Source organism: Schistocerca serialis, chromosome 2 (assembly GCF_023864345.2).
Source record: "Schistocerca serialis cubense isolate TAMUIC-IGC-003099 chromosome 2, iqSchSeri2.2, whole genome shotgun sequence".
In the NCBI taxonomy this organism is placed as follows: domain Eukaryota; kingdom Metazoa; phylum Arthropoda; class Insecta; order Orthoptera; family Acrididae; genus Schistocerca; species Schistocerca serialis.
The window spans coordinates 148,136,024-148,154,293 of record NC_064639.1 but is presented as its reverse complement, the minus strand read 5'-3'; the positions used below and the strand labels follow the sequence as shown (position 1 = coordinate 148,154,293).

Sequence of the window (18,270 nt, the reverse complement as noted above, 5' to 3'; positions counted from 1 at the left end):
GAAATGCATCACAAGATCAATAATTACTATCTATCCATGAAACTAAAATGACATGATTCATCACCCAACACTAGTGCAAGTAAGTCACTCTTGAAATACAGGGTGAACATTAATAAAACCAACAAACCACTGGGACGGATTCCTGACTGGAAATGGAGGAAAAAAGGTTCTATGAACATGTGTCCTGAAAGTCGTCGTTGGCACAGTGTATGGCACTGACAGTTCCTCTGACCACATGCCATGTGTTCCTTGTGTGTTGCTGGGCATGAGATTGATGCAGCGTACTTTGAACAGCAGAATGATCCAGTATTCATGTTGGGAACAGGCCAAGGTGGTGTTGATGTGTGGCAATGCAGATGAAAACAATCAAGAGGCTGCATGGCTGTACCAAAACAAGTACAGTCACAAACACCAACATCACACAACATTCCAAACCCCTATCGTGAGTTTGCATGCTCTCGGATCCTTTCAGTGAGATGAATGTGAAGGGAGGCAGTGGACTGTGCTTACATCAGATTTTGAGGACCAGGTTCTGCAGGATATTCAGACAAACCTTAGTACAAGCTCCAGGCAAGTGACCCACCAACATGGTGGAAGTCAGAGTACAATTACATGTATCCTGTATGATAACTGCTACTATCCCTGTCACAAGCAATCCCATGGAGGCCACTTTGAACATCTGTTGTGATGTGGAAGCATTGCAGCTACATACAATCTGGGACAATTTGTTGCTGTTGCACACACACCGTCCATTTCCAGACACACATTCTTAGGATCTTTTTGTCTCCATTTCCAGTCAGGAACCCATCCCTGCAGTTTGTCAGTTTTATTAATGTTCACCTTGTATCAGTGGTCTACTATCCTACTGTTTCCAAATACTGTGTTCCTGAAAATAATCTTTGTTTGCAATTGCATAGTTCTTTTTTATTTTTTACTGTTAACACAATAATCTACTTTGACACGTGCACAGATGTAACACCAACTACACTACTAAAATTCAAACCTGCAATCTTCCAATTTATACGCACTGTTCTGTCTATACAATTTCCCAAATAATTCATGAGCCAAAGTAAAGACAAAGAAAAAATGTTATTCGTTTCTGCAGCTTCTTGTCATCCAAGAGCATAACTATACTGAATCGTAATTGCTAACTCACATTAGAGATGAAATGATTGCACTATTCAATTGTACTTCTGAGGTTATAATTTTAAAACAAAAATATGTTCTTTGCGTTTCAGCTGTCCTGCCATATACTTACACGAGAAGTTGTGTCACTAAGTTTAATAATGGGTTCATTTTTGCGCAAATCCCAGACGACACACCGCTGAGTGAACGTAGATGCCAATATGTGCTGCACTGGAACAAACATGTTTATTCAAAATATGACTGATGTCTGAATATGACTGAGTCTGTATATCACACAAACTTACACAATACATAAAGGAATTTACTTGATAACTTGTACATTGATCAAACTAATCAGAACGATCAAAATAGGATGACGACATTTTGAACAGTTTGATGTATATTTGTTTTAAATTAATTGAGGATATAGGTAAAAAGTAATTGATTGGGGATTAGCTAAATACATAAACAGATACACGGATATCGTCACACAGCAACCATTAACAGAAAATTCTTCCTCAACAACCACCAAGGGAGACCAACAAATAAGACTGATGCCTTTTTTATGCTGAAGACAGGCTTGTATCTGCTAGCAGCCATTAAGAAAGGTATCTGCTAGCAGCCATTAAGAAAGGTGGCCCTAAAAATGACTGATGCCAACAGCTATTACGGTCATGCCACACAAAATTTAACTTCAGCCAGAACAATTGTGATGTGCAAGTAATGAATGACACTCAGGCCATAGTTATGGAAGACCTCACATGCAGCTGACTGCCAATTGCAACAACAACCTCTGTCCAGAAAGTTCAGTGAATGACGTCATGTTGGTCTCAGTCATAAGAATGCATCAATGCCAAATTCTGCAGTGGGCAGGTCAAAACATGTCTGAACAAGTCACCAAGCGGCACTGGAAGTGTGCTTCTTGTGTGTAAACAGTATGCTGTAGAGTGAAGGTTTAGTGCACGTGGTCTAAACCAAAATGGATCAGCAAACAAATATGTTGTTCTGCTTCAAAACTGTAAAATCGGTAAAAGAGGATTGAAATGCTGCCAACAGTTACAAAGTGTTATATCCTAGCCAGTCATGCCACCCGAGCCCGCTGCCAAAAGGTTGGCAGCATCAAAGTCCGGACGCCGTCCGCATAAGCAGCGCCAGCGAGACAGGAAATCGCCGCAAGTCTGCGCGCGCCATCGCTGGCTTCTGGCTTCTTAAGCGCTGGAGTCGCGAGCGCTAGGACAGTTCTGTATTCGCCGCTCAGTTGTATACTCGCCACCGAATTGTGTACCTGCTAGTACGTTGTGTGTTCATCGCAGCAGAGTTGCTGTTTGTCGTCAGCCGACGCTGACCTAGCCGCTCCGACTCGAACTAGACAGATTTCTGTAGACACGGAGTTCACTACTGTGTTGCTGTATCTTTGTTAATAAAGATAAGTACTGACTTTTATTTAATCAGAGTGTTTGGGTTTTCATCTTTCTGTTCACTGTTCCAGCAGACCGGTCGGCCCGCTATTAAAAGTGTGGCGGTGACTTCGTAAGCCGTTTCTACAGCGAATTGCTTGTCGCTACGAACGCCGCCACAAAACTGGCGACGAGGGCTTCCGAACTCGTGTGCAGGGCTGGTTCAACTTGTTTCTGGTTATACTAATTATAGCGATAAAATTTTGGGGGCTGGTTTAATTTGTGTTCACTATGTCTACCGAATTACAACAGTTGATCTTGTTACAGAGTCAGCAAATACAAAGTCTGGTGGAAGCAATCGCCAAACAAGCGGCTAATCCTCCAACACAAAAGGAACAAGCACAGGCAGCACCACCTTTCCGTGCTTTTGATGCATCACGAGAAGAATGGTGAGAATATTTCGCGCAGTTGCAGGCGCACATGACAGTCTACAAAATCACAGGTACTGAGCGGCAGCTTTAATTTCCACTGCAGGCGTGGAAGTCAATCGACTACTTTGTAAGTTGTTCCCGGAATCCCAGCCAGAAGCTTTAGACTATGACGTTGTTGTTAACAAGCTTGCTGAGTATTTCGAGTCGCGAGTCCATGTGGCAGCAGCCAGATTCAAGTTCTTCAGATTAAAGAAACTGCCACATCAATCTAATAAACAGTGGTTAACAGATTTACGGGGCCTCACCCGTCAGTGCCGATTTAATTGTGTGTGTGGAGCTTCCTACAGTGATGTCATGTTACGAGACGCTATTACTCAAAACATTGCAGATTCTCGTATTCGTGCTGCTATCTTAAAGTTGCCTGACCCGTCATTAGAGACTGTGATGAACATCATTGAAGCCCAAGATACTTTTGACTATGCTGAGTGTGAGTTAGATCAGCCATGTATTTCTCAAATTGCCTGTGCTAAGCAAGTTATGTCACGCCCGCGGCCCCACCGGCAGAGTCAGACTGTAAACACTAGCCGGCCGCGTCATGTTAAACACATTCGTCAGCCGCGTGTGCACAATGATAGAGTTAAGTCTTGCCCTAAGTGTGTTCTTGCTCATCCTCGTGAACGTTGCCCGTTAAGAAACGCGGTTTGTCACTTTTGTCAAAGGAAAGGACACATCCAGACTGTTTGTTTGCGTAAACGCAAGATCAATTCTAGTGCTGCCCAGCCCATGGATATTCATGTTCTTCAAAGCCAGCCCGCCCAGAAGGTCGCGTTTAAAGACTCTTCCACGGTTCGTGTGGGTAATAAACTTGTTCGCAATAATCCGCCCACCCAGCCCTCTGCTATGCGACCCAGGCGTAATTCAAACGCTGTAAAAAGTAATGTACAGACTGCAAGTGAAGCGGGAGTTGTTGTTCCACCCGGCCAACCCACGAGTTGTCGTAAGCAGTGAACACGCGCTAAACGCGCTGATTTTGTGTCTTCCGCCTCCACTGCACCGATCCAGAGACAGTGTAATAAACTATTTGTGAAGCTACGCATCCAGGATAAGACCTTCAATTTTCAATTAGACACTGGTGCGTCTGTGACTCTCATAAATAGTGCTACGTATGCGGCTATCGGCCGCCCTAAACTTTCAGCGGCAAAACATTCTTTGGCTACTTATAGTGGAGAACAAATTCCTGTGTTAGGTGTATGTAGCGTGCCAGCCACATTCCGTGGCAATACAAAAACAGTTTCATTCACAGTGCTCCGCGCTACAGACAGTGTAAACATTTTCGGATTAGACTGTTTTGACTTGTTTGGCCTGTCTATCCAAGACAATGTGTTGCAAATTAATTCTGTTGTTGTTCCTCAAGACAGCATAACCGATTTGTGTAAATGATACAGTGACATATTTAAAGACGAACTAGGTTGTGCTGCGAACTTTGCCGCTCATATTACGTTAAAAGATAATGCTCAGCCTTGATTTTTTCGTGCTCGTCCAGTGCCTCACGCCCTCCGGGCACCTGTAGAAGATGAACTTCGTCGTTGGCAAAACAACGGTGTTATTCAACCCGTTTCAGCGAGCCAGTGGGCTTCTCCCTTAGTTATTATAAAGAAACCGTCTGGCAAGTTACGTTTGTGTGCTGATTTTAAGTCGACAGTTAATCCTCAGACTGTCATTGATTCTTTTCCTTTGCCTAGACCGGACGAGCTGATGGATAAGTTAGGGGAAGCTCGGTTCTTTTCCAAAATTGATCTCCGTGAAGCATATTTGCAATTGCCCCTCGACGAGCAATCACAACAGTACTTTGTCATAAACACGTCGTTGGGGTTGTTCCGTTTTCTGCGTTTGCCTTTTGGTTGTGCGTCAGCTCCAGCTGTTTTTCAGCGTTTTTTGTCACAACTTCTGGCTAATGTGCCATCGTGTTGCAACTATTTAGACGATATTGTTGTGTCCGGTCGGACGCCTGCTGAACATTTCCGTAATTTGCAGTGTTTGTTTAAAGTGTTGTCTCAGGCAGGCCTACGTTGCAACATCGATAAATGTTCATTTTTCCTTACGGAGATGGAGTATCTGGGACATGTTATTAATGCTCAAGGCATTCATCCCTCCCAGTCACATTTAGCAGCTATTCGTGATTTGCCCGCCCCTCGCAATCTGCATGACTTGCAAGCAGTTCTTGGCAAATTGACGTATTATATTAGGTTTATACCTAATGCATCACAGATTGCTGCACCGTTGCACCGTCTCCGCCGTAAGAATGTTCCGTTTGTGTGGTCAGCTGATTGCCAATCAGCCTTTCAGCAGCTTAAAGAGGCTTTATTGAATGATCGTTGTCTGGTCCATTACGACCCTAACAAGCCTCTGGTGTTAGCTTGTGATGCCTCTTCTTTCGGCCTCGGTGCTGTGTTGTCTCACCGAGTCGGTAACACCGAACGTCCTATTGCGTTCGCATCTAAATTGCTAAACAAAGCTCAGTGTAATTATAGCCAATTGGACAAGGAAGCGTTGGCTATTGTGTTCGGTGTCACAAAATTCCATCACTACCTCTATGGTAGACCATTCTATTTAGTAACAGATCACAAGCCCCTGACGTCACTGTTTCATCCGTCTAAACCAGTTCCTCAGCGGACAGCTCAGAGACTACAACGTTGGGCTCTTTTGTTATCACAATACCAGTATGAGATACTGTATCGCCCTACAGCTCAGCATGCAAATGCTGACGTGCTTTCTAGATTGCCGATTGCTGCGGATGATGTCTTCGATTCCTCTGACGACTCTTGCCATCAGATTGACGCCGATGAGCATCAATCCCTCCGGGATTTTCCGATTGATTATCGTCAGGTGGCACGTGAGACAGCTACGGATCCTCATCTGAGTTTACTATTACGTTTTGTTCAACGTGGTTGGCCGTCCAAGGCAAAGGACATATCGGATCCTGTGGTTCGTCGCTATTATCCGCAACGTCATCTGTTGTCTGTTTCGCACGGAGTTTTGCTGTTACGCACCGAGAATGACCAGCTTCGTGTAGTGGTTCCCCAAGTGCTCCAATCCAAGGTCCTCGACTTGTTGCATCAAGGTCATTGGGGAGTGGTCCGCACCAAGCAGCTTGCCCGCCGTCATTGTACATGGATCGGCATTGATAAGCAGATTACGCAGATGTCCACAGATTGTTCGACGTGTGCCGAACACCAAGCTGCTCCGCCTCAACGCTATTTTGAGTGGGCACGCCCTGCCGGTCCCTGGCAGCGAGTACATATTGATTTCGCTGGTCCATATTGGAATTCTCGTTGGCTCATCGTGATAGATGCATTTAGTAATTTTCCGTTTGTTGTGCCCATGCAGTCTACAACGTCTGCACAACTATACAGGCGTTGACTTCAATTTTTTGTATTGAGGGTCTTCCAGAAGTTTTAGTGTCTGACAATGGTCCACAATTTACCTCTGCTGAATTTGAAAGTTTTTGTTCTGCCAATGGCATTCGCCATGTCGTTACTCCGCCGTTCCACCCTCAATCGAATGGTGCAGCGGAACGTTTTGTACGCACATTCAAGGATCATATGGACCGCCTTCGTGCTACGCACTCTTGTCAGCAGGCCCTCATCACGTTCCTGTCGTCGTACCGGACCACGCCACGCGACGGCCCTTCGCCTGCGGAGCTTCTGCACGGCCGTCGTCATCGCACCCTAGTACGGTTGTTGCACCCCCCGGATCGACCCGCCGCTTCTGAGCATCGCACGCGTTTTCAGCGCAACAACGCCGTTTTTTTCAGAGTTTATCACGGTCGCCGTCGTTGGGAACGTGGTACCGTGATAAGTGTCCAGGGTCGCGGTTTTTATACTGTTCAAGGTGCTACTGGGGTGCACAGGAGGCATCAGAACCAGTTGCGCCGCGCTGGCCGCCCGGATTCTGCCGCTCATTCTTTGTCCACAGATTTGGTCCGCGGCGGGTTCCAGCCGCGCCTTCCGACTTCGCTGCCGCCCGCAGGGCAGCAGCAGCAGCCGTCGCCGCTACCACGCCGACAGCCCGTCCCATTGATGCCTCCCGCGCAGCTTCATCCGGGAACGCCCCAGGTGGTCGCTCCGGCGCCTGCGGTCCCTCTTCCGTCGCCACCGCCTGCGGAGCTGATGGACGTCGACCCCTCAGCCGGGCCGCCTTCCCAAGCGGTGGCTGTGCAGCCTGTCCTGCAGCCGCTTTCCTTGGGCACCCCCAAGGAGTCTGACACCGCAGCGCCTTGTCCGGCGCCCACTCAGCAGCTGTCGACGCAGCGTCAGGAGACGCTGCCTCTCTTCGTGGGTCCCGACGCCCCGTCGCGTCCAGTACAAGAAGCTGCGCCCGTGGTCACAGGCGTGCACCCTGACCTCGGTTTTCAGTCGGTGTTTCCCGAGGCCCCGTGCAGCCAATGCTGGGGTGCGGACCGGGGACTGCGACCGACAACAGTCTCCGCCCCGGTCTCTTCTGCTACGCCTGCGGCCAGACCCCTCCCCCGCCGTCGACGCTCGCCACGTCATTATTCAACGACGGTGCGGCGATTTGGGGGGGAGGAGTGTTATATCCTAGACAGTAATGCCACCCGAGCCCGCGGCCAAAAGGTTGGCAGTATCAAAGTCCAGACGCCGTCCGCATAAGCAGCGCCAGCGAGACAAGAAATCGCCGCAAGTCTGCGCGCGCCACCGCTGGCTTCTGGCTTCTTAAGCGCTGGAGTCGCGAGCGCTAGGACAGTTCTGTGTTCGCCGCTCAGTTGTATACTCGCCACCGAATTGTGTACCTGCTAGTACGTTGTGTGTTCATCGCAGCAGAGTTGTTGTTTGTCGTCAGCCGACGCTGACCTAGCCGCTCCGACTCGAACTAGACAGATTTCTGTAGACACGGAGTTCACTACTGTGTTGCTGTATCTTCGTTAATAAAGATAAGTACCGACTTTTATTTAATCAGAGTGTTTGGGTTTTCATCTTTCTGTTCACTGTTCCAGCGGACCGGTCGGCCCGCTATTAAAAGTGTGGCGGTGACTTCGTAAGCCACTTCTACAGCGAATTGCTTGTCGCTACGAACGCCACCACAAAACAAAGAATCTGCTGTCACCTTGAAGCATGTCTATGAGTGGTGTAAACACTTTCGAGAAGGGCGGGACACCATGGAAGACAAACCCCCCCCCCCCCTTTCCACTCGAAGTGCCGGCTTGCAACTGCATGCACCCCAGACAATGTACAAAAAGTGAAGAAACTTTTGTCCTTGGTCTGTCATGCCATAGTGTGGGGTGAATGATACCAAAGGAAGTGGAAATTAGCAGTGAGGTGGACCAAGTGGGTACAATTCCCAGTACACCAAACAAGGCAGCTGGACCCGGCTCCACGACAACGCCCAGCCACTCTCTGCCTTTCTTTGGCAGCAGCAGTTCCTGGCCAACAGGGGACTTTTATCACTTCACCACCCACCCTACTCTCCAGATTCCCCCCCCACGCCAAAATTTTTTCTTGTTGACTTTTTGAACAGCCAGTTTAAATGTTACAATCCAACTGAAAGCTACAGCTAAAGACAATTATTCCAGAAGTTTCCAGGATTCGATTAACTTCTCATGGTAGAGGTCCACAGTCACGCAGAATTTTTCCCCTTGAAAACAACAGTAACTGCTGTTTCTAGAAAGCTAACAATCAATTCACAATAGACAAACTTCCACAAAAATTTCTGGACAGGCACTGTACAATGGCTTATGGTACATCAATCAGACCACTGCCACGTGTAAATACCCTCACTAAAATTAATGGGCTCATATCCATAGCTGACTTAATGTGACCAAAGCCATGTGAAACTGACCTTCATAAAAAATTCAGAAATAAAAATCATTAATAAACAACATTAGAATATTACAGATTTTTTCTTATTATATATGATGGTGTGTTTTGTGGGACTGGTAATTCAAAATTTAAAGTAATGTTAACAAATCAACCTTTTCCTAATACATTTATCCTTTCCAGTGTCTTACACTCCACCAGCTGCAGTGCAAAGTCTACTCAATTAATTTATGACAGCTCTTTCTGCCTATACTACATCGTAGCAGCACCAAAGTCAGAACAGTCACTACACCACAGTACAATGTGTTCAATGACATACTGCAAATAGAATCTCAATTTTAACAGAACTGTTACAAAATTTTCCACACACTATGTAAATGTGATCCTTAAGCTAGTGTTATGGAGCTGATGACTGCGCTTCAGAAAGAATGAAAAAGTTTTCTTTAGATTTTACAGATAATCTCTTACAATCCATTATGAAGGTAAAATGTAGTGCTAGCACTTCTGGTATGTATCCCCACCAATTGTAATTCAACTGTTAAGCGAACCACACAAACTGAACTTGCAATTAGTCACATGCAAGGAAAATAAGACTGCCAAGGTCGTTAGGATAGAGAGGGAATTTCCTTGCCATGGTTTGACTAGATACACACATGCACACCCACACCCGCACGCCATGTAAATGCAAGTCATCATCACAGAATCTCAACACAGAAACAACATGGTGTCTGACTGAAGATTATCATTGCTTGCCAATAGTACAAATTCAACAAGAAGTTGACGAACTACTAAAAAAGATGAAATATTTTTAAAAAATGCTTCTTTAATCAACAAACTGCTGAGTGATGGTGAAAAGACTCAATGCATCAGATCTTTAAAGACTTCTGGCAACCAAAGGCAAGTAAGGGAAAAAGTTTGGGCAGGATACTGACACCTGTAATGCAACCTACCTGCACCTTAACAGAACTGAGTTGAAATAAAAGTGAACAAAAGATGAGTATAACGAATATTTCACTCTGCAGTGGTGTGTGTGCTGTTTTGAAAATTACTGGCATATTAAAATAGAGGTTGGGCCATGAGTCATGCGCGGATAGCTGAGACGGGAGGAGCATTGCCCAAAGAAGGAAAGAATTCAGGTTTAGGTCCAGTTCAACACACTGTTTTATTCATCCAGGCAGTTTCAAAGAGGAGTAGTGTCTATACTCTGTTAATCATAAGAATAAACCTGATGTAAACAAACACAAACGCAATGACTGGTCAGAAGCCATGACATATGCATACTGGTTTTGTTACGCTCTTGGAAGTAGGTCCTACTCACGTATTAGAGATCTTACTACTAAGTTATGTTACATGGAAGTTTCGGATATTCTAATGTATTAATAGCCATCAATGTTTTTCTTAATCACACTGTAGCTATGTAGTTTTTATTTTAAAAAATTATTTACAGTCACAGTCTCTGTACTGTTATGCTCTGACTGTTGCGCTGTTAATACGCAGTATGAAAATGGCTGAGGCTGCTTCCTGTTCTGTAGTGAACCATGCTTGTGAAATGTGGTTAAAAAGTGCCCAAGAAATAGGTTGTTCTTAATTTTTCATTAATTTACAGGAAAATATAGGCTCTGAAGTTTCCCAAGGCACTGTATTTGCTAAATTTGATAAACAAATATGTGTTGGATATATAGCAGAATTGGTAACACAGGAGAATGATAACTTAGTGCAGTTCATGGGTCACTGGTTCAAGTCTCGCCCTAGTCCTTTTTTCTTCTTTTTTAATAACTACATTTTATAGTTTTAAAATTCATCATCATTTATTTAATGAATAATGCAAGTCTTCTTGTTTATAATTACATATTGCAAGCAAAATTCCTGTTTTCATTTCAAATATAAATTCTTAATTATCGATATTTTTTGAAAGATTGTTAACAAAGGTTGCTTAAATTAAGAAAACATAATTTAATTTTTTATAGCAAAAATGAAAAACCAATTATTTTTTATTTGGACTATGTCCATTATTTTATACTGCAGATTTAGTCTCATATGAACCAGAGTGATAAGTGTCATAGAAATATGAAAAACAATCATTTTCACAGCATCAAGCACACCATACAAATCCTGTATTTTCACATTTTTCACTGTACCATCACAATATGAACCCAACAGAACTGATATGGAGCCAAGTTACGGGATTTGACATGAGAAATAAGAAGACAGTTAAGGTGCCAGACATACTGGAACTAACGCACGCCGCTTGTTCACTTGTCACTGCTGAACCCTGGTGGGATATAGAAAAGCACATCGTACAAGAGGAGGAAATATGGTGCCTGCAGGTCTTCACAGATTCTGTTGTTGATCAGCTCATTATCAATGCAGCAGATGACAAGTTCAGAACTGAAATGTATTTCTCGTATTCAGATGAGGAAGGAACTAAGACATCAACAGACGACTGACAGTGATTAATATCTTCAGTGGCTTCAGTATTCAAAATTATGGTGAAATCCCTCCAGTATGCTTTTGCATCAAACACAGTTGCCCAGAAAAATTACCCTGTGTTCAAGTTAGGAATTTTCATCACTCTTTTTTGTAATTAGTACACTATGTTAGGTGAGAATGAGAGCATTTCATGCTTTCTGTCTGGTCACCTAAGAAGGGCACAGTAGTGCTGGAGTGTTGCTGAATATTGTTTCATTCTCTTTAAAAATTAAATGACATTTGGAGCTATACTCTTTGCTCATCCCTTTTTAGGTCTGAACTGTAACTGCACACATCGTTGCAGGTTAGTCGGACAAGTGGCCGGTCAGTGTTGTCCAAGTTAACTGCACGAGTAAAGCCGGTGTCCCGCATTACTGCTCAGTCTATGTGCTTATAATACAGCGTAAAACGTGTCCTTATGACCGTACTGAGCACAGCTTGGCTTCTGCTCCACACGAAACGAAATTCAATGAGACTCTAGCAAACACGGAAGAATACGTGGCGTAATCTTTACATCAGGTTTATTCTTATGATGAACAGAGTATAGCCACGCTGAAACTTTACATGTCAATAGGCAAAGTACAGGCAATGGCTTTTGGGATTTCAATGGTGTTTAGATTGTTTACTTCCTTAAAGATCTGGCCAGTAGTTACTGCTTCAGATGTTTAGACCCATCAGTCCAAATAGTGGAGCTCCAGCATCTGAACCAAGCTGCTCATGCACAATGTCATGTTCTATTCTGTGGTGCAAAACCACCAAAACCCTGTTAAACTGTTCTCTAATTCTTAAAAACAGCAACTACCTGCTTCACAGCCACTGACCCAACAGTCGAGATCCGTCGCACAAAAGAGAGAGAGAGAGAGAGAGGGGGGGGGGGGCAGATGAGTGGGGGGAGGAAGGGGGGAAGAAGAGAGGGAGAGAGACCTTGGCAAAATAATTTGAAACCCTCTAAAGATGAATTCACCTTGTCTGTTCCATGCAATCCACACAACATCATCTGATGGTTGTGCCTTTGCTCCAGGACTCATGGGTGTTCCCATGTTATTGAGATCCCACACATATATCTCAGATTCCGCTGCTCCTGTGGCCAAAAGATTTCCCTGAAATTGCAAAAAAGTAAACAATCAGATATTTTGTAATTTTAGTAGTCCTTATTCTCTTATGTCATCACAATATATTAAAAATAGTCCATTCGTTTCTAAGTACTTAACCTTCTGCACTCAGTGTCCTATCCAGCCACTTATACGTGGACCTACAGCTTAACATAGATTCCAAGCCATGGGGCACCACGACACTTTTCACATTAACATTGCCAGAGATGAAGGAAGTAAAGGAGACAGATAAAATACAACTCATATTATTTTCTTCACTTTCCGAAATTAAAAGAAGAACAAAATCAATATTAAAAATATACTACTTTTGTCTTTACTGAATTGTTATGTGTGGTCTAAACACAGTCTACATTGTAAGGATATTTCCTTTGCTGTTTCACAAGAGGATTTTCCCAATTGTCTTGTTTCATTGGGTGATGGTGTTAATCATTTCACTACAAGCTCATCATTTTCAGTTCTTAACCTGTCTCGAAGTCTCACACAAATAACTGTGCAATAATTGTCCATATCTGGCTCTTAGACAAGATCTGAGACTCCAGTGTTGCAAAGACGTAAGATCAATATATTCCTCTATGTCAAGTCCCGTAAGATTTCCAAGAAAAATATAAAATGACTGACAAATAAAGCAAAGACATTGTGGTTAGTGTCCAGGAAAAAGTTTCAAATCTGGTTGCAAAACTTAGTTGACATTTATAATATTCACGGCAGTCCTCATGTCGACAGAGTTATTTCTTACGCAATTCAAAATGATGATCACTTTCTTGTAAAGATATATATCTTCTATATTCCTTTCAAAACTACACATTTCACAAAAAGCTGAGGGGATCAGTTTAATTTTATATTTGTTAGCAAGAGTTAGGTCCATTTCAGTGTGATGTCTATCCAAAAAGCTCCAACATTTATACGCAGAATTTCTGCCCAGATATTTCTCCAAGCTCGTGACCGAAGTGTGTGAAGATATTTATTTGCCACAGGATGCTTTGGGGCACCTTTTATTAATTGATGACAGAACCTTACAGAGGACTGCCATTATGCATCTTCTCCTTTGTAGCTTGCATCTATGTAGTAGATACAGACCTGTACATTTTCTATTCTGGATCAAAACAAACTGGCGACCTTAAATCTGAAAGTTTATACATTTGGATGATCATTTCTGCATTGCTGCTCAGCCTTCACTTAGTATCTTGGTTGTCCATTTCAGTCATATTGCCATGCATGCTGGTATGGATTTCTCAACCCCAGTCTCCTACTGGTAGACACGGTAGCAGTTTTGAAAAAAAAAGACAATTCCAACATACTGAACCTTCAGAGATGTCACGCCATCACAAAAAGTATGTCTCTCATAATTTTCAAGTACAAGTATGATTCCGGCTACACGACTGAGCTGCACAGCTACGTGGCAGAACTTGGATAGAACATATACCCTGAAGACATGATCGGAGAACACTATTTAAGAGCAATGTGCACACTGGGGGATGATTCAGCGATAGTACAAGTTGGGGAAAGATCACATAGAGTTACCAATTACTTTTAATGACTTCAGTACATGACGAAGTGAGCCAGGCAAGCCTCTCCTCACTGTCCCTGGCTGTGGCTGATTAACAGGCAGCAGCTAGTGCCCCCAGTTGCTGAGGTTGGCAGCCTTTGGAGACCAGGGTGGTTGAGTGGGACCACATGTGCTGCGGTGGTGTTCCACTTGGGAAACAGTTCCTTGACTCTCCAGGCAGTCGCAGTGGCACTTATGGAGTCTGCTATGGGTAGGTTTCAACCTGCAGCCTTCAGAAAGGCGTTGGATGGCAGCTGAACTATGGCACTATGTCCCACTAAGAATTCAGCGTCAATAGCAGCACACAAGGATTGCGGACCAGAAGGGCTCTGTGAAGTATTTAGAACAGACAGCAGGTGCAGCCTGGTCTCGAACCCATGCCTCTGCTAGCGGAACCCTGTCATCTCTCTGATGGGTGTTGCTGCGGCAGTGTGGTGGTGCTGTAGGCTTCCAGTGACAAGAAATGCTCCCTGCCTTAAAATCCCGACTTATTTATACACCTCTGGGGCCCATTTGTTTCACCAAAATCCGGCACCCAGTCATGTTGCCATAATAAGATACTCACACTGGTGTGGTGACACCACCCGACTTGCTACACATTTGCCACTGAGAGGCACATTTACTGCTGAGATCTGCTGCCTTGCTTTACAATTCACTGGTGCATCAGTTACATGTCACACAGGCGGCTGCCAACCCATGGCTGTTAATGTAACACTCTATGGTGGCTTCCACATTGCTTCACCTTACTTTTGCTGAAGACTTGTAATTTTCTGTCCAAAGACTGGGTCACTGTGCTACACTGACCTTCCATATTGAGAAGACCCGGTCCCTCGGGTCCTTCTTTGGGAAGCCTTCCCGGAAGGTTAACTCTAACCCTTTATGTAATTTGCATGGAATGTCACTCTGCTGTAGCTCTATTTACCCTGGCCAATTCTTTCACAGCTTCTGTAGTTTCATTCAATATGTTCACATCACTTGCATCCACCGTCACAAATAAAGGTTTCAGTATCTTGCCCCCTGCAGATATCCATCCCCTCTTTACCCTCCTGGCTTCACATGGTATGCCAACTGCTGGTACCAGTCTGATTACCTCCTGAGCATATGCCCTGAGTAGCTTCCTGCACTCCTTGGTGACTTCTCAATCTACTGCATGGGGCTTCAAATCTAATAACCACTTCAAAGCAGCATGGTCCATTACTACCTTGAATTATCCACCACACAGGTAACATTGAAAATATGTTATTCCATACACCAAGCTAAGCATCTCTCTCTCCGTTGTGGGATAATGCCTCTCCACTCTGCTCAGCTGCCTCGATGCAAAAGCAACAGAATGTTCCTGATACCCACTTCTTGACTTAAAACACACCGAGGAGCAGGATACAACATACTGTATGACAATACGAACTCCTTTTGAAAATCTGGAAACATCAATAGTGGACTAAGTCAATACCTTCTTCAATTTGACAAATGCTTCCTGGCATTCTTCTTGTGGTGGTGTACACACAGCACACACCACCAGGCAGCGCCACAGACTCCAACAGGTTGGCAACCCACTCCAGAGACAGTGTATAGGCCAGTGATTGCTACACCAAGAACTCAAAGCAGTGCTGATATGCGACAGCATCACAGCAGAGGGGGCAGTTCCAAGTCAGCTCCACTACTGAGAAGACCACCTTCTACTTGTGTACTTTGTACCGCATTGTCTGCTTCTAGTGAGTCCACACCAGCTCATCTTCAGTGAACATTCTAGTTTACTATCCAGCCTTAGCTTCTGGAATAGCAGTTGAATTTCAGGATCTGCTGCCTGAGCTGATAAGTACAAAGTTGAGTATTCATCAATAAATGTGTATGTTCTTGTCACTAATCATTATCTGTGTTTCAGGGTTATCCTGTCATAATGTTTCCCTCAGCATGCTATATCTAGTCAAGGGAGGCAATGAGTAACATCTCCTCCTGTGGTTGTATCAAAAATACAACACAACACTTCTAACCATACAAAACTAACACTTTTGTTTAACCAGTGTGGAATATCTGCAAATCCACTCAAAAAAATTCCTATAACAATTTGTAAGATCAAGAAAAGATTGAATTCCTTGGTTGACTGTGGCAGCAGAAAATCTTGCACTGTTGCACTAACCTAAGATCCATCCTCACGCCATTCTTACTAATGACATGGCCCAGTGCAAAGTGATATTTTTCTATGCTGAGTGGCAAAAGGTCTGCTCTTAGCCTACTGAATACTTCCCTCGACACTCTCTATAAGCTTGCATATCCCTTGGAAAGCCTAGTCATCAAGACACACTAGACACTGCTGTAGTTTCAAACCTCTCAGCACCCCATAAAATAACCGTTGGAATGTTGCCAGTGCACTCTGCAACCGAAAATGCATCCTTCTGTATTGGTGATGAACCTATGGTGCAGAAAACGCTGTTTTCGGCCTACCCTCTTGAACAATTTCTAATTGATGGTGTCCACTCTTCAAGTTGAGAAGTATCAACATTGCCCCATGTTATCTACCATCTCCATGATGTCTGGAATCGGGCAAGCATCTCTCACAGTCTTACTAATTAAGACATGGTAATCACAACAAAAGCAATACTTCCTAGTGTCATACACAGGCCTTTTGGGCATTTTCTACCCTCCACTGTCTTATTTTCCTCTATTACCCCACTGGCCAATTTTCAATTTATAAATTCCTCCAACGCAAACTACAGGGACCATGGCACTCCATATAGTCTTGGTGAAGCAGGCAGTGGTCCTTGCAGAAATAATACGATCTCTAAACTCCAGCAACATGTCTTCCATCCTACAAATGCTTCAAGTTTTCTCAAAATGCAGTTCTAGTAGCATCCTGTGCCCTCCCATGGCCTATACTCTCTGTGTGGCAATCTTCCTCATCTGGAATCTTCAACATGACCAACAATGTTCGTTTTCAATAGCTTCACTTTCTCAGCACCAAAATTGTCTATATTGAAAGGTACTACATTGCCTCTGTCCCTGTCCCGTATGCATACAATACTTTGCTTTATTAAACAACATGCTTTATCCGATACCTCATTATCCTTCTTGGGTACCAATATGCATAATGCATAAACTGGTAAGTTAGGTTCCACATTCACCCACAGCGACTTTCCAGTGCCTCCTGACACACAATAATGTGAATTGACCTTAATTTCATTATTCCTGGTTTAACTGGATTGCCTCGTATACCAGAAGCTCCCTGCAGCAGATCAACATTGACGGCAGCTTCCCCTGACAGAATGTCCTCCATTATACGTCGTCGAAGGTCAAGTGTGGCACGATGATGCAGAAAGTCTAACCCATGGATCACCCTATAGCCCTCATTTACTTTCACTGGGAACTCCTGTCAGCAGCCCTGATATTATCTCTTAAGTTTAATGGACACTTCCTACTCCCTGGACTATCTCTACTACTACCATCTCTTTTCTCTGTCAACGGCCTAAACCACTTCTGCTACCGTTCCCATTAAATTTCTGGTAACCTCCATCACTTCTTTGTGGCTGTTACCACTGCCTCTGCACATGCACATGCACCTTTTGGCCACAATCAAAACACTTTACATTTTAAACAAACACACCTTCAATCCCTCACCTCCCACTAACCTATCAATTTCCACCTACTCCATCCTCAATTTAACCTCTGCATGGAAATATTTAGGTACGTCCTCATTCTGTGACAATTCATAAATGTGCACATTCATTTTCCTAATTCTTCGCACAAAGTATTCCACTGCCTCATTAGGCCTTCTCGACACCATATCCACCTACCCCACAAAAAAAGCTGTGCACTGTTTTGCTTCCTATACTGTTGTTCCAACTCCTACCACAGCTGATCAAAAATTTCCACTTTGCGTAATGCTTCTGTGCGTCTCAGCTAATAATTTCATCTCCCTCATTAAACATAAATTTGCAACTTGCAATAATTGTTTATCTGACCAATTACCTCTTTCAGCCGATGAGTGGAGATCCTCAACAAATGCTAATACATCCTTTGATGTCCTGCCAGAGAAGGGGATCTGCTCCTAAGTTTTGCAATTTCAAAATGCCCGCATCACCACACTTTTCTGCCAAATCACTACATAAAGTTACCCCATCTGCCCTCATTTGAGCTAGCTGATTCATTATGATTCTACGGTCTCATCCCTGGTGACATCTTGTGTGTCTGATTTTGCCATTGCCTCAAATCTACTCATTTTTATGATCCAGAAAAACATGGGAAAATAACTACAATAATATAAATAAAACATGTAATCACAGAGTAATCTATTAATCCACTTTTTCTGTCTAATCATGAGCCACCTTGACTCTCAACCTTGCCTAGCTATGTGCCCAAAAT

At 43.8% G+C, this 18,270-nt stretch overlaps 1 protein-coding gene across 6 annotated transcripts in view; it reads right to left on the bottom strand.

Moving 5' to 3' along the window:
- Positions 1-18,270, bottom strand: part of LOC126456864 (protein transport protein Sec31A) — a 168,228-nt gene that overhangs the window by 138,293 nt on the left and 11,665 nt on the right. For all 6 annotated transcript variants that reach the window (XM_050092683.1, XM_050092680.1, XM_050092684.1 and 3 more), the window contains exons 4-5: positions 12,221-12,356; positions 1,259-1,356 (exon numbers count right to left, since the gene is read on the bottom strand). In XM_050092683.1, coding sequence (XP_049948640.1) covers positions 1,259-1,356; positions 12,221-12,356 — 234 coding nt within the window. The remainder of the gene's footprint in view (positions 1-1,258; positions 1,357-12,220; positions 12,357-18,270) is intronic.